The sequence below is a fragment of the Nicotiana tomentosiformis genome, chromosome 12, assembly GCF_000390325.3.
Source record: "Nicotiana tomentosiformis chromosome 12, ASM39032v3, whole genome shotgun sequence".
NCBI classification, from domain to species: Eukaryota; Viridiplantae; Streptophyta; class Magnoliopsida; order Solanales; family Solanaceae; genus Nicotiana; species Nicotiana tomentosiformis.
The window spans coordinates 115920715-115935894 of NC_090823.1; the positions used below are offsets into that span (position 1 = coordinate 115920715).

General features: G+C 39.7%; 1 protein-coding gene across 1 annotated transcript; it reads left to right on the plus strand.

The window, feature by feature from the left end:
• Positions 1 to 554: 554 nt before the first annotated feature.
• On the plus strand, positions 555 to 1403 carry LOC138903264 (uncharacterized). Its single transcript, XM_070191202.1, has one exon. It carries the CDS (start codon positions 555 to 557, stop codon positions 1401 to 1403), a length of 849 nt encoding a protein of 282 aa, XP_070047303.1.
• The last annotated feature ends 13777 nt before the right edge of the window (positions 1404 to 15180 follow it).

Below are 15180 nucleotides of genomic sequence, written 5' to 3' on the forward strand. Positions count from 1 at the left end.
ATTAATTTTCCTCCGCATTTTGATTTCCCGTTTTGCTTTACGTAAGTAGCCATTTACGTAATAGCCGTTCTTACGCAAACAGTCACAACAGTCACTCTGAAGAGTTGCACCTCTTCATTTAAACTCAACCTGTTAGCTATAAATAGTAGACCATTCCTTCAGATTCTTCTTACAAAATTTATAAATTCTCCTCTTCCTTTCTGCATTGTTTTAACTACAAACAAAGCAACAATAAGTGTGATTTGCTACCGTTCATTATGTTCGCTGAAACACTGGGGTTTGAAGTACTGCTATACCAGTGTGTAATCCGTTTTATCCTGGAAGAAAATAATCCACAACCTCGGGTACTAAGAGGGAATTAAGTTCCCTAAGAAGAACAAGTCTGTGACAAAGGGCTCAAGAAATGTGGAAAAGAACATAGGGGTGAGCACATCCAATGGTTTCAATATCCTTGATCCATCAAGTTCTCAGGTGCCTGCACAAGTAAGCTTGGGGCCTAGCAGCATGAATAGGTGGGAATTGATGCAGGAGACAGATGATCCTTTTATACCAAGATGAATATAGTATCATGGAATATTAGAGGCTTGAATAAAGTCTATAAACAAAGAGAAATAAAGCAGTATCTTAGAGACAATAAAGTAGTATTGATAGCAATAATTGAGCACAAGGTGAAACAACCTATGGCAGAGAAAACTATCCAAAAAATCTCTAGAAATTGGAAGTGGACAGATAATTATGTGGCTAGTAACAGAGGGAGAATATGGATCTTGTGGGATCCTGGAGTACTGGACTTTGCCATTCATAGTTGTTCTGAGCAATTAATCACTGGGAAGATTATCATACACCAAAGTCATAAAGAATTCTGGATGACAGTAGTATATGGTTTGCATACCATTGAACATATAAAGGCCATGTGGGAAGAGTTGGAACAACTGCATAATGAGCTACAGGGACCTTGGATTGCTATGAGAGACTATAATGCCATTCAAAGTTTTGAAGATAGGTATAATGGTAACCCTGATATGGAGGTAGAAACTAGAGACTTCTCTGATTTTCTAGAGAACACAGGAATGACAGAACTTAAAACAGTTGGCAGAGAATTTATGTGGACAAACAATCATGTATATAGCAGAATAGATAGAGCTTTAGTTAATGCTAGATGGATGATGAATATGACACAGTTAAAGGTGGTACTGCAGGATTCTCTCTTCTCTGATCATACCCCTGTTTGTGTTTACTTTGAACATGATCACCAACCTATGCCTAAACCATTCAAGTTCTTCAATAACCTAGCTGAGCATAAGGAGTTTCAAAGGCTAGTCAAAGATACCTGGGAAGTTAGCATGCTGAGGCCTACTATGCAAAGAATTTGGATGAGGTTAAAGAGGCTGAAAAAGGATTGAAGCAGTTAAATGTTGAGGAGTATAGTAGAATTCCTGAAAAGATCCAAGCTATTCGAGAGAAACTACAACAAGTACAATTGGAAATGAGAACCCCTAATCACTCAAGGGATTGAAGAACAGTGAAAAAGATCTAAAAGAGAATCTGGAGAAGTGAATTATGGTAGAGGAAAGTATTCTCAAGCAGAAGTCTAGAATTTAGTGGCTAAAGCTGGGTGACTCAAATTCTACTTTCTTCCATGCTAGTATCAAGAATAGAAATGCCCAAAAGAAAATCACTAGGTTGCTCACTCAGACATGGATGCATACCCAAAATCAAGAGGAGGTGCAATAGGAAATCATTCAATTCTACAAACAACTTCTAGGATCAGCAGCAGTGGAAATTCCAGCTATTGAACCTGAAGTAATGAAGAGAGGAATGTGTTGACAAGAGATCAGCAATTGAAGCTAATAGCTCATGTGACTAAGGAACAGATCTACCAGGCTCTACAAAGTATAGAAGATTCCAAAGCCCCAGGGTGTGATGGATATATTGCTGTATTTTTTAAGAAGACATGGGGAATCATAGGAGATGAAGTAGTTGAGGCAGAACAAGAGTTTTTCAGAACAGCTGAGGTTTACAAGCCAATTAATTGCACCACAGTGACTTTGATACCAAAAGTGCAGAATCCATCCAGAATAGCTGAGTTCAGACCAATATCCTATTGCACCACCATATATAAGATCATTTCCAAACTCATTACTAGCAGACTACAAGAGGTAATGGATTATCTGGTAGATGATAGTCAGTCTGCATTTGTTCCTGGAAGGGTAATATCAGATAATATTATACTAAGTCATGAACTAGTTAAAGGGTATAACAGAAAGTCTATCTCTCCAAGATGTTGTATGAAGATTGATATGAGGAAGGCATATGACTCTGTGGAGTGGTGTTTTCTCGAACAGATTCTAATTCAACTGAATTTCCCAGAGATCTTCATTCAATGGGTCATGAAATGTGTCACTACAGTCTCCTATTCCATTCTCATTAATGGGAATCCTATGAAGCCATTCCCATCAAATAAAGGACTCAGACAGGGGGACCCTATGTCCCCTTTCCTATTGCCGCGCCCCTTCTTTCTCGTGAAATCGGCCTTCGACGTCGTGACAAATCTTTTAAAGGAAGGTAATTAAAAGAGAAGAGTCGCCACCTAACGGATTAAGGTGCGTTAGGGCACCTATTTTGCAAATAACTCTGGATTAACCAGTTCACATCACCAAAGATCGGGTAAGGGCTCAAATTACCTTGAGGAGAAGGTGTTAGGCACTCCTCGAGGTCCACAACGGTGGATCCTGACCGAACTCAAATTATATGAATTAGTCTAAGATAAAGGAAGCAATTTGGGCAAATAAAATGATTGACTTTAAACAAAGGTGGGTGGGTGGGGGGTCCTAAGATTTTTAGCCTAAAGGATCACCCCGTGCAACATAAATAATACTTCGTAACTCCCTCAAGATGGGGTGTTACTCATATTATTCAGCGAGCACAGACTATCATCTCGTGCTACCCGATTACTATCTTTAAGTTGTTTACCTAAAGCGCACTAGTCAATTCTAAGTCGTACTCTATGCGTGCACTACCCGTCCCATGCCTATGGTCCATGAGGCATTTGGACCTTTATTTCAGGGTGGTTCTAGACTTTAACTTAGGTTGCTCAAAAGGGAAAATACTAGGCGACAAGCAAAATATTTAGGACTTTCACATATGAGCAAATAAGGGCTCAAGTTAGCCTCCGCATTTAGACAACAAATGCACGCCAAACTAATTAACATTGACAAATTTTAATGAGTTAAGTTTGCAGAATCATATAGGCAGGATCTCTATGTGATACCAAATTAATGAGCAGACAACTACACGCAAAAGCCATTTCCTAAATACGATTTCCAGAAACCTACATAATTTGCCTATTGATTTTAAGTATAAGGGGATTAAACCTCTAGGCATGATGTCTAGGTGTTCTACTCAATAATAAATAATGGTAATCACGTATGGATATTTAGAATTACTTATTTAGTCCTATAGGCATATTTTCTAGTGATAATAATGACACAGTGTCGAGAACTCATGAATAAACGAGCAACATGATAATTAAACTGATTCAGACCTATAGGCATGCTTTCTACAATTTAATCCAATTTTAGATCCTATAGACATGATCTCTACAATTTGTGAATAAGGCAGCATGTAAACACATATTGAATCATACAATTCCCTATAGGCATGGTTTCTAATAAGCAGAAATAGAACACAATTGAACCAAGTATTGAAACTATAGGCAGGATTGCTAACATATAATGACTGAACATAATAGGATACCTATAGGCATGATTTCTAACACACGATAACTAAAAACACATTATTGAACCTATAGGCAGGATTTCTACCCCATTTATTGCAAGTATAAGATAAAAATCCCTTTCCCAATTTCATTAATACCCTAAATGTTATTACAATAATTATTACAGACCTAGAATGAATAGCATGAATTACATAGGAGAATAACTATATGGAGCCTACATCAGGCCCAAAATACATCTGGACATGCCTGGTCTTTATTCTTACAAATCACAACAGTCTCCAAGTTATACACTCATAGACATACAACAGTCAGGAATTGAATGATTCACCCAGTGAGCACAAGATAGAGTTGAGCATATAGTACCAAGGCCCTAGTGTGTCAGAGTTCCCAAAGGCTTCAAGAACCCAGGGCAGTGCTCACATTAGGGTGGTTAACAAGAATAGTTCAGAGGAGGGATTAGGGACCAAATCCTAGTGTGTCAGAGTTCACAAGGGTCTCTAATGAACCCTGAGCAGTGCTCACACTAGGGAGGCCAAAGGACAGAACTTGGGCAGCATTGGCTAAGAATAGGATTTAAAAGAGCTTAGGTGACAGAGAAAGAAAGACCAAAATTGAGAAGACAAGAATTGAGGATTTAAACAGACATGACCAAATTGAGTCAACAAGCAGCCACTTAAATAGAACTTAAAAAAAGAACTAGTTTAATAAAACTGATAAACAAGTTTCAAACTCAGCACAGTAGTAGTCACATGCTAAAAGTTGGCAAAGAACATGTTTGCAAGTTTGGAAAAGTCATAGGTGTAGAATGAGTTAAAGCATGATGAATCATGTTAAGTACATAACCTAGTGTTATTATCAAGAAAACCAAAACAACATCATAGAAGGGGGGAGGGCATCATGCTTATAGTCATAAGTCAAGACACACATACTCAGTAAAATCATGTTAAGTAGCAGGTAACTTTGTTATAATGATCTAACCAAAGATGATCCAGTTTGTATCAAAGGATAAAGCAGCAATTCGAACATGATGAGACAGCTATTCCAAATTACAAACAAACACTAGAGGGGGTGTGGGATCGAGTGATCATGTTAACATAATAGCAAAGAGGCAGATTATAACTAGTAATAAGAGTCACAGATGTGAGGCATTCACTACAGGGATTCAGGGTAAGGGGATAAACATGTTCATAGGCATTCAAGGATTGATACACTAACTGGGTAGGCCTTAAATAAGTTCAAATAACTTCAGCACAGGTTATATTAGGAGCAATTAAGTGTTAAAGGGACTAAGACATATAGATTTGATAGAGCTATACTTAAACACCCTTCCAAAGTATATTGAATAACAAATTCAGTAGTAATCACATATACAAATCAGGGACATGTAAGAATGAAAGTGCAGAAGTTAGGTGACTCACCAGTTAAGTGAAAAAAATGCACAAAGTATGGAAGTCCACAGTATATAGCAAGATTTCAGAGTTGACTATCCTTGGCTTCCAGCCGGCCAAAGTTAGAGTATAGAATGCAAAATCAGAATAACCTTAGGTCTAGTAAGTCTATAGTGAGTTCAGAAAGTAGTCGAAGGTCCTTTCAAAAGGGAATGGGGGAAGCGTATATATAGTGATAGAAATCAACACATAAACATGGAAACAAATCAGTCATATGCAAGAAAATATTTCAGAATTAGTTATAGGTAATTTAGGGCACAAATCAAGGGATTCAACAAATCAGGGTAACACCCGAGATTATTCAGAATATTTAAGGTAAATACACAGATATACCAAAACACAAATCGTTCAGACTTATTAAGGCAAACTTTAAAGGACACACAAATAATATCGAAACAAAAATTATTCAGAATATAATACCAAAACAAAAATTATTCAGAATATTTAAACAAATATTAAAGTAAAAATCAGGGAAAACATAAGGAAAGAAAGTAATCGAACGCAGAAAGGAAAGATTCACCAGAATCGGTAAGAAAAGGAGAAAGTTTCAAACCCTAGTTTTAGGAAAAGTGTGAAATCAGTGGAAAATAAAGTTAAAATCGCACAAAATAAGATGAATATAAGCGGAATAACATTAAAAATCAGAAAATCGGACCTATTTTGGTACGATTGAAAGGGTTTGAAAACCCTAATTTCGGGTAGGTAAGAATCATCAATAGATATGAATTATATTCGTTACTCACAAAGAATCAATGATGAACATAGACGAAATAGCCACATAAATTAGATGTGTGAACCGATTTGGTTCGATTTTGGCAAGATTTTCTTGCCATGTTAGGCAAACAACTAAGTAAGATCATATACGAGTGGCCAGTGGTGAGGAGAGGTAAATAAGGTAAGGGAATCCAGGGTGGATTCCGTTTTTGATGCCGGATTTTGGGGGGGGGGTCGATAGGAACGACGGCTAGGGTTCATAAGAGATGAGAGACGAGGGAATTCCAAGGCGGCGAGGGGGTATAGAATGATTAGGGTTAGGGGTTTAGGTTGGTTTAAATGGGAGGGTGTAACGTGGACCGTTGATCTTAGAGATCAACGGTCACGATTTTAAGGGGTCCTGGGTCGGGTGTTTGAATGGGTATGGGGATTGGGCTAATGGGTCTTGGGCCAAGGGTATTGGGCTGGTGTAAGGGTGTTGGGTTAAATCCAAAAATAGGGAATTTTAGGGCTAGATTTTAAATACCCACTATTTAACAAATAAATAATTTATAAAATAATTAATAAATAAAAAAATATCATTTGTGCATGAAAATGATTAAAAATAATTACTTTACATTATAAAAATATAAAAAGTTATTTTATGTATGAATAACGTAATTATATATGCATATGAGCTATTATTGCAAAATATGCAATTTGGCCCTAAAAAATGCAAATGTAATTATGATAAATGCACTAAGAATATTTAAAACCTTATATTGGTATAAATGATAATTTTTGATGATTAAATCATCAAAAAAATAATTTGTAGGGTAATTATTGAATATTTATATAATAAAAATACAGAAAAATTAATTTAAAGTCTTTAAAAATTATGAAAAATTATGAAAAATACTTGTGTATGCTTGTAAATAAAATGATGATCTATCTGCACTATTTTGAAGGTATATATATATATTTGGAAAATATGAGTGAAAAATTGGGTATCAACAGCTGTCCCTCTTTACATGGAAAGGATGAAAGAGTTGTCGGGTAAAGAAATGATGATCGATTTTGACCGAATGGGGTGATTTTGAAAAATATATGTCGAACCCTGGTTTCTGAGCTGCCTTCATATCCCTGATTTTACAGGAATCAGACCATGTGTAGTTCTGGATCTAACGGTGGAATAAACCGATGGAGGTATTGTAAGAACGGACAAAATATTCTGGATATGATGATATCGGGATTGTAAACGGATATATATGGGAATGGTTATGGATATTTGAATGGTTATCAGATGGAAATGGGTAACAGACGGTGGTTGGTTACGTTTGAAATAATTGCTGGACACGAACGTTGAATGGAAATCGGAGCGAAGATTGCTCCAGTTAAGAGAACAGTTACTTCTTGGATCACCTGCAAACTCAAAATACGATGCATACAAATACATATAGATTATTGCATAAATTTAAGCATGATGCAAATTTCCTCTGGACTATGGAGATCGTCTTTGGACGGTGAGGATGATGTCCTTAGACCGTGATGTCCCGGGCCATGAATTGTGAAATAGGGGATTCGCAGGCCATGAAATGTTATTCTCGGGCTATGAAGATGGTGCCTCCGAACTATGATTCCTTTGAATAATGATGTGCAATATTGAGAGATCCTCAGGTCATGGCATGGTGTCTTCCGTCTATGAGGATGATGCCTTCGGACTATGACGCCTTCGGAAAATTTGGCTATGCTTCAGCCTATGAGATGCAAAGACATGATTCTTGAGATGAAATAAGACATAGCTTAGTCTTGTGTAGAACCGGGGGCAGATCTTAGCCCTGAGAGAAGAGAATAATGCAAGGTTTTGAACAGCGCAACATTTGTGGTTATGCAAGGAGAGACAATGCTTAGTCTTGTGCAAGATTGGAGACAATGCTTAGTCTTGTGCAAGGTTGGAGACAATGCTTAGTCTCATGAAGGATTGGATACAAAGCTTAGTCTCATGCATTGGGAAGGCAGAGCTTAGCCTTATGTAATTAAGGAGGCAGGGCTTAGCCTCATGCAAGACAATGCTTAATCTCGTGCAAGATTGGAGACAATGCTTAGTCTCGTGCATTGGGAAGGCAAAGCTTAGCTTTATGTAATTGAAGGGGCAAGGCTTAGCCTCATGCAAAATGGAGACAATGCTTAGTCTCGTACAATAGGAAAGACAGAGCTTAGCCTTATGCAATTAAGGAGGCAGGGCTTAGCCTCATGCAAGATGGGAGACAATGTTTAGTCTTATGCAATAGGAAAGGCAGAGCTTAGCCTTGTGCAATTGAGGAGGTAGGGCTTAGCCTCATGCAAGATGGGAGACAATGCTTAGTCTCAAGCAATAGGAAAGGCAGAGCTTAGCCTTGTGAAATTAAGGAGGCAGAGCTTAGCCTTATGCAAAATGGAGACAATGCTTAGTCTCATGCAATAGGGAAGCAAAGCTTAGCCTTGTGCAATTGAGGAGGCAGGGCTTAGCCTCATGCAAGATGGGAGACAATGCTTAGTCTCATGCGATAGGAAAGGCAGAGCTTAGCCTTGTGCAATTAAGGAGGCATAGCTTAGCCTCATGCAAAATGGAGACAATGCTTAGTCTCATGCAATGAATAGATAATAAGTGATATAAGAGTATTTCTTAGCTGGAGATATGTTTGCGTTCGATAGCTTTGTTATTTTGAAGATAGTGATTCTAAGGTGCGCACGTACTCGCGGCTACTCCTTATTCATGTATCCAAAGGAAAATTGTGAGTTTTACGGGGAGGTTGGTTTGTGCCTCCGCTTGCTTGCTTTGCTTTGCACTGCATTGAAATCCTGCTCGAGTTACCATGGGTAGCATCTGGCTAAAAATAAAGCTTTCCGAAAAGTATGTGTGCATAGTTATTTAAAACAAAGTAATATTAAATAAATTAGATGAACCCGTCACTGTGACATTATCAGAGTCATTGCGACCTTCTTGCCATAGAATTTTGAGGGTCCTCCTCAAAATTCTGCCCCAGTTATTCAGACGATTTTCTGGATATTCCGCACACGGTGCCGTTGGCTGAGCTTGCCCCGGAATTTTGAGGGTCCTCCTCAAAATTCTGTCCCAGTTTCTGATTGTAGGGAAAATGAGAATTTTATTGAATTGTGACCGAACCCACAGGTCTACCTACGTATCCCCTCTTAAACGGGAATCAGGTCATGCGTAGTTCAATTACATCAGATGAAGAAATGCAAACATTCTAAACATAATATCTTTTGACTGCGTCTGAATTGATAGGCTTTGGCCAAACTTCTCCGTCTATTTCTGCGAGTATGAGTGCTCCTCCTATTAGTACTCGGTGAACTATGTAGGGCCCTTTCCAATTGGGCAAAAATTTCCCTTTGGCTTCATCTTGATGCGGGAAGATCCGCTTCAGTACCAGCTGCCCCGGTGCGAACTGTCTAGGTTTGACCCTTTTGTTGAAAGCTCTAAACATCCTATTCTAATAGATTTGACCATGACACACTGCATTCATTCTTTTCCCGTCAATGAGAGCTAATTATTCATATCGGCGTATTATCCATTCTGCATCACTGAGTTCATCTTCTTGTATAATTCTTGAAGAAGGAATTTCAACCTCGACAGGAATGACAGCTTCGGTACCGTAGACCATCAAATAGGGAGTTGCCCCGGTTGATGTGCGAACTGTGGTCTGGTACCCCAATAAGGAAAATGGTAACCTCTCGTGCCATTGCTTGTGGTTGTCTACCATCTTCCTCAGTATTTTCTTGATATTCTTGTTTGCGGCCTCCACGACTCCATTCATTTGAGGCCTGTATGATGTGGAATTCTTGTGCTTGATTTTGAAGGTTTCGCACATAACTTTCATTAGGTCACTGTTGAGATTAGCAGTGTTGTCGGTGATGATGGACTCTGGAAACCCGAATCGGCAAACAATACGATCTCTGACAAAATATGCGATGACTTTCTTGGTTACAGCTTTGTAGGATGCAGCTTCAACCCATTTTGTGAAGTAGTCTATGGTCACTAAAATGAACTTGTGCCCATATGAAGCGGCGTGCTCGATTGGTCCCATGACGTCAATTCCCCAAGCGGCAAAAGGCCAAGGTGCACGCATTGCATTGAGTTCATTTGGCGGTACCCGTATCATATCTGCGTGTATTTGGCACTGATGACATTTCTGGACATACCTGATGCAGTCTGTTTCCATAGTCATCCAAAAATAACCTGCCCTCAGTATCTTCTTGGCTAAAACGAAACCATTCATGTGTGGTCAATATATCTCTTCGAGCAGTTTGGAAGCTTCCTTGGCGTCAACACACCATAATAATCCTAAGTCGGGAGTCCTTCTGTACATAATTCCTCCACTTTGGAAGAAATGGTTAGACAATCTTCGGAGCGTGCATTTTTTAGTATGATTTGCATGCTCCGGGTACTCTCCTTTTGCCGAGTACTCCTTGATATCATGAAACCATGGATTCTCGTCTGCTTCTTCTTCAATATGAGCGCAGTAAGATGGCTGATTATGAATCCTTACCGGAATAGGGTCGATGAAATTCTTGTCCAGATGTTGTATCATGGAGGACAAAGTGCCCAATGCATCTGCGAACTCATTCTGGATTCTCGGGACATGTCTAAACTCTATCTTCATGAACCTCATCATCATCTCTTGTACATGTTATATATATGGTAATATCTTGGTATTCTTTGTAGCCCATTCTCCCTGCACCTGATGTACTAGAAGATCTGAATCACCAATTACTAGTAATTCCTGGATATTCATGTCAACGGCCAAATTGAGCCCCAATATGCAAGCCTCCTATTCTGCCATATTATTGGTGCACGGAAATCTGAGTTTTGCGAATATCAGATAATGTTGACCTGTTTCTAACACCAAAACGGCTCCAATACCCACTCCTTTGAAGTTTGCGGCTCCATAAAAAAATATTCTCCACCCGTCGTAGGCTTCAGCGATATCTTCTCCTACGAATGATACTTCTTCATCAGGAAAATACATTTTTAGTGGTTTGTATTCTCCTCCTACAGGATTGTTTGCAAGATGATCCGCTAATGCTTGTCTCTTAACCACCTTCTGAGTCACATAGACGATGTTTAATTCACTCAACAATATCTGCCATTTTGCCAGCTTCCCTGTAGGCATGAGTTTCTGGAAGATGTACTTCAGAGAATCCATCCTTGATATGAGATATGTGGTATAGGCACTGAAGTAGTGACTCAGTTTCTGGGCTATCCAGGTCAAAGCACAGGAGGTGCGTTCCAGCAAAGAATATCGTGCTTCGTAGGGTGTGAACTTCTTACTCAGATAGTATATGGTATGTTCTTTCCTTCCCGTCTCGTCGTGTTGTCCTAAGACACAACCGAAAGCCCCATCTAATATAGAGAGTTAGAGTAGCAGTGGTCTAGCAGGTTCTGGCGGGACCAGGACTGGCGGTGTGGACAAATATTCTTTGATTCTGTCAAAAGTGTTCTGGAAGCCTTTAGTCCAATTGGTTGCAGCATCCTTCTTTAATATTTTGAAAATCGGCTCACAGATCACGGTTGATTGTGCTATGAAGCAGCTGATGTAATTAAGACGTCCCAAGAATCTCATCACGTCTTTCTTGTTCTTTGGAGGTGGCAAATCCTGGATAGCCTTGACCTTTGATGGGTCTAGCTCAATTCCTCGGCAACTGACGATGAATCTTAATAATTTTCCTGCGGGGACCCCGAAGGCACATTTTGCGGGATTCAATTTCAAATTGTACCTCCGAAGCCGATCAAAGAATTTCCTCAAGTCTGCTATGTGATATGTACTTTTCTTGGATTTGATGATGACGTCATCCACATATACCTCTATCTCCTTGTGTATCATGTCGTGAAAAATAGTTGTCATGGCCCTCATATAAGTGGCCCCAGCATTCTTCAGACTAAACGACATTATTTTATAGCAGTACACCCCCATGGTGTGATAAAAGCTGTCTTTTAGGCATCCTCTTCATCTATCCAGATTTGATGATATCCCGCGAAGCAATCCACAAAGGATTGGAGTTCATGCTTGGCGCAGTTGTCGATCAGTATGTGTATGCTGAGTAACGGGAAATCATCTTTGGGACTTGCTTTGTTTAGGTCCCGATAATCAACGCATACTTTGACTTTCCTATCCTTCTTCGGAACTAGCACGATGTTAGCCAACCAAGTTGGATATTCAACCACTCTGAGAACCTTAGTTTTGATCTGCTTGGTGAATTCTTCTTTGATTTTCAAACTCATATCTGGCTTGAACTTTCTTAGCTTCTGCTTTACCGGTAGACACATTGGGTTGGTAGGTAGTTTATGAGCCACTATGGACGTGCTCAAACCGGTCATATCATCATAGGACCATGTAAAGATATCCTTATATTCCTTCAGGAAATGAGTGTATTCTTCTTTCTCTGATGGTGACAGGTGAATGCTTACACGTGTTTCCTTGACTGTTTCGGAGTTTCCTAGATTAAATATTTCAGTCTCATCCAAATTGGACTTAGGCTTGTTTTCAAAGTTTTCCACTTCTCTGATAATTTCCTTGGGTATTATATCCTCTTCCAGATTCTTTGAATCATTATCCTTATGTTGCGTTGTCTCATTACATGTCACAGTCGTAAGTTCATCGGGATAGGTAATAATAATGATGTAGAGAAAAAACGTAAAGAATAATAATAAATACTAAAAACAACAATGCATTTAGATAAATCTTGAAAACATCAAACAGGTACGGCTCGATGACCCGAGCAATTATTTCAAAACAAAACATGCATAAAACAAAATACTGAAAATGTCTTAAATGCTCATAAAAATTACTTTTAAAATAAATGATGCTAATTGCCAGGCTACCCAGGAACTCGATGGGTCCTTGATGGTGCAACACTCCAGTTCTTGAGAACAGCTCCCTTCTCCACGACCTGAATAATGAGGCCTTCCTCCTCCTCCTCCTCCTCCTCCTCCATCGCACTGCAATCCATGTCTTCATCATCCAAAAACAGACTCCTTATACCAGCTAGAACTTCATCTTTTCGGACTCCCACATCACGTCAACTTGATGAAATGACTGGCTCAAATGTGGTACTGGTTGCTCTAGAGGGTAATAAGGACCACGCCATGGTGGCGACCAATTTTGATACTCGTGCCAGGAGTATTCAGACCCAAGCCCAAAAGTTATGCCGTGACGCTTTAGCTGTATTGGTTTGGTAATCCCCTGGAGATTCTTACCGAGACCTTTGCGAGGCCCATACCCTGTCCATGACAATATGCCTTCTATCTTACTGCTCCACCATTTGTCCTTTTCAATTGCGTTGACGCGCTCGATGCGATGGTATGTTTCTCTACCCAACTTCCTTCTATTCTTGATGACCGGAACAGTTTGACTGGTGTAAATGGGATTACTTCCGTTTCCATGAATGATCACTTCCTAATGGTTCCACTCAAATGATAAAAAAATATATAAAATAATAAGCTAACATATAAAATAAGAAACAAACATATAAAATAACAAACTAACGTATAAAATAATAAACTAACATATAGAATAATAAACTAACATATAAAATAATAAATTAATGTATAAAATAATAAATTAACATATAAAATAATAATATAGAAAATGTATCAACTTAAGTAATTATATAGTAAAAATATCGATTAAATATTAATATTAAAGATATTGCAATATATTTAAAGATGGTAAGCAATCAAAAAGAAAAATACTTTAATTAATATTGTTCAATTTACAGATATCGTCATGGAGGTTCCCCATGTGCATCTCGGACCTGCATCTTGAGAGCTACTGTTGCTACATGGCAATGATAGGTCTTCATACATCCGGGATGTGCAGTGTTTGTCCCAGACATTCCGCCCCAAACGTATAGACGATATGTGAGAGTTCATTAGGGACCACCAACTCCATCCTTGTATAGTTAGACGCCTTCAGGATACGGGTTTCTACAAGATCATAGAGATCGGTCGGTTGCAATTCGACTGGGCGTCGATCACGGCTATGAGAGAGCGGTGGCGACCAGAGATGCACACGTTTCATCTACTCATCGCCGTGGCTACCATCACGCTTGCGGACGTGGAGGTTCTCTTTGGGCTGCCGGTTAATGGATTACCTGTAGCTTACTCGCATGCTCTTAGAGACTATAGGGGAGTGCATTATCTGCATATGTTACAGCGACTCACCGGTTTCCAGCTGCATTGATTGGGGTGAGTCAATTGCAGCTGACGCCCGTCCGAAAACATCTAGCAGCAATGGATGCGGAGATTACGGATGATTCATCGGCGGAGGATATCGACTGACACACGAGATTGTTGTTGCTGCTGATGTTTGGTGGTGTACTGTTCCCGAATACTTCGGGAAACCTAGTCAGCTTGAGATTTCTACATCATCGGGAGCGGCTAGATGATTTACCTGGTTAGAGTTGGGGTGCAGCTGTTCTAGGTTACCTGTATAGGCAGATGTGTCGGGTGTGCATGGGCACCCAGAGAGACATTGCCAGATCTTTACCGCTGTTGCAGGTGAAAACATAGTCAATTCTTTTCATGATTATAACATACATAGTAAAAACAAATTATAAATTTAACGTCCACAATCTATATTAGGTTTGGGCCTGGGAGCGGTTCCTGCAGTTCCAGCCACCTCTACCACTGATGGCTCCAGATGCACCACCTCCACCGTTTCTCCCTTTTGCTTGGAGGTGGGTTGATAGGCAAGGCTACAGATGCGAGTTCGAGGCTCAACATCATCTCCCATATTACAGGGATTTGTTAGATTTGCTTGAAGGTGCGCGGGTACATGTATAGTTAAGTTTACTTGGCTTGGCTTTATATATGTTGCATTTACTCACGATTTATGTGTTTAATTAATAGTTCGTATGGAGGACATACAGCGACACGCTCATAGCTGGTTTGCCCGATTATTGCTCCCGCGGCCGAGCTATGTGGAGCTCTTTCGTCCCACTAATATGTCTCGATATTGTCGAGCATCATGCCACCGAGCGAGTCCTTTGCCAGTTTGGTCGACTGCGGCTTGTACCTATTCCTCCCACTTGGATTAGTACACATTACTAGCAGTATGATCGTTCCAGGGTTGACAAGACATACTTGGCCTGGCTAGAGGCCTAGATTGAGGTTTGGGACCAGAGGTATGACCTGATTCTGCCACCCCCTCTACCTGAGCGTATGGATGGCGAGCCTGAGCATATGGGTTGGTATCAAAGCATTACCCGACTTCTCAACTGGAATCCCGTTCATCACGT

Bases quoted from the DNA above. Each gene is read 5' to 3' on its own strand.
- LOC138903264 (XM_070191202.1), top strand. From the start codon at position 555: ATGAATATAGTATCATGGAATATTAGAGGCTTGAATAAAGTCTATAAA.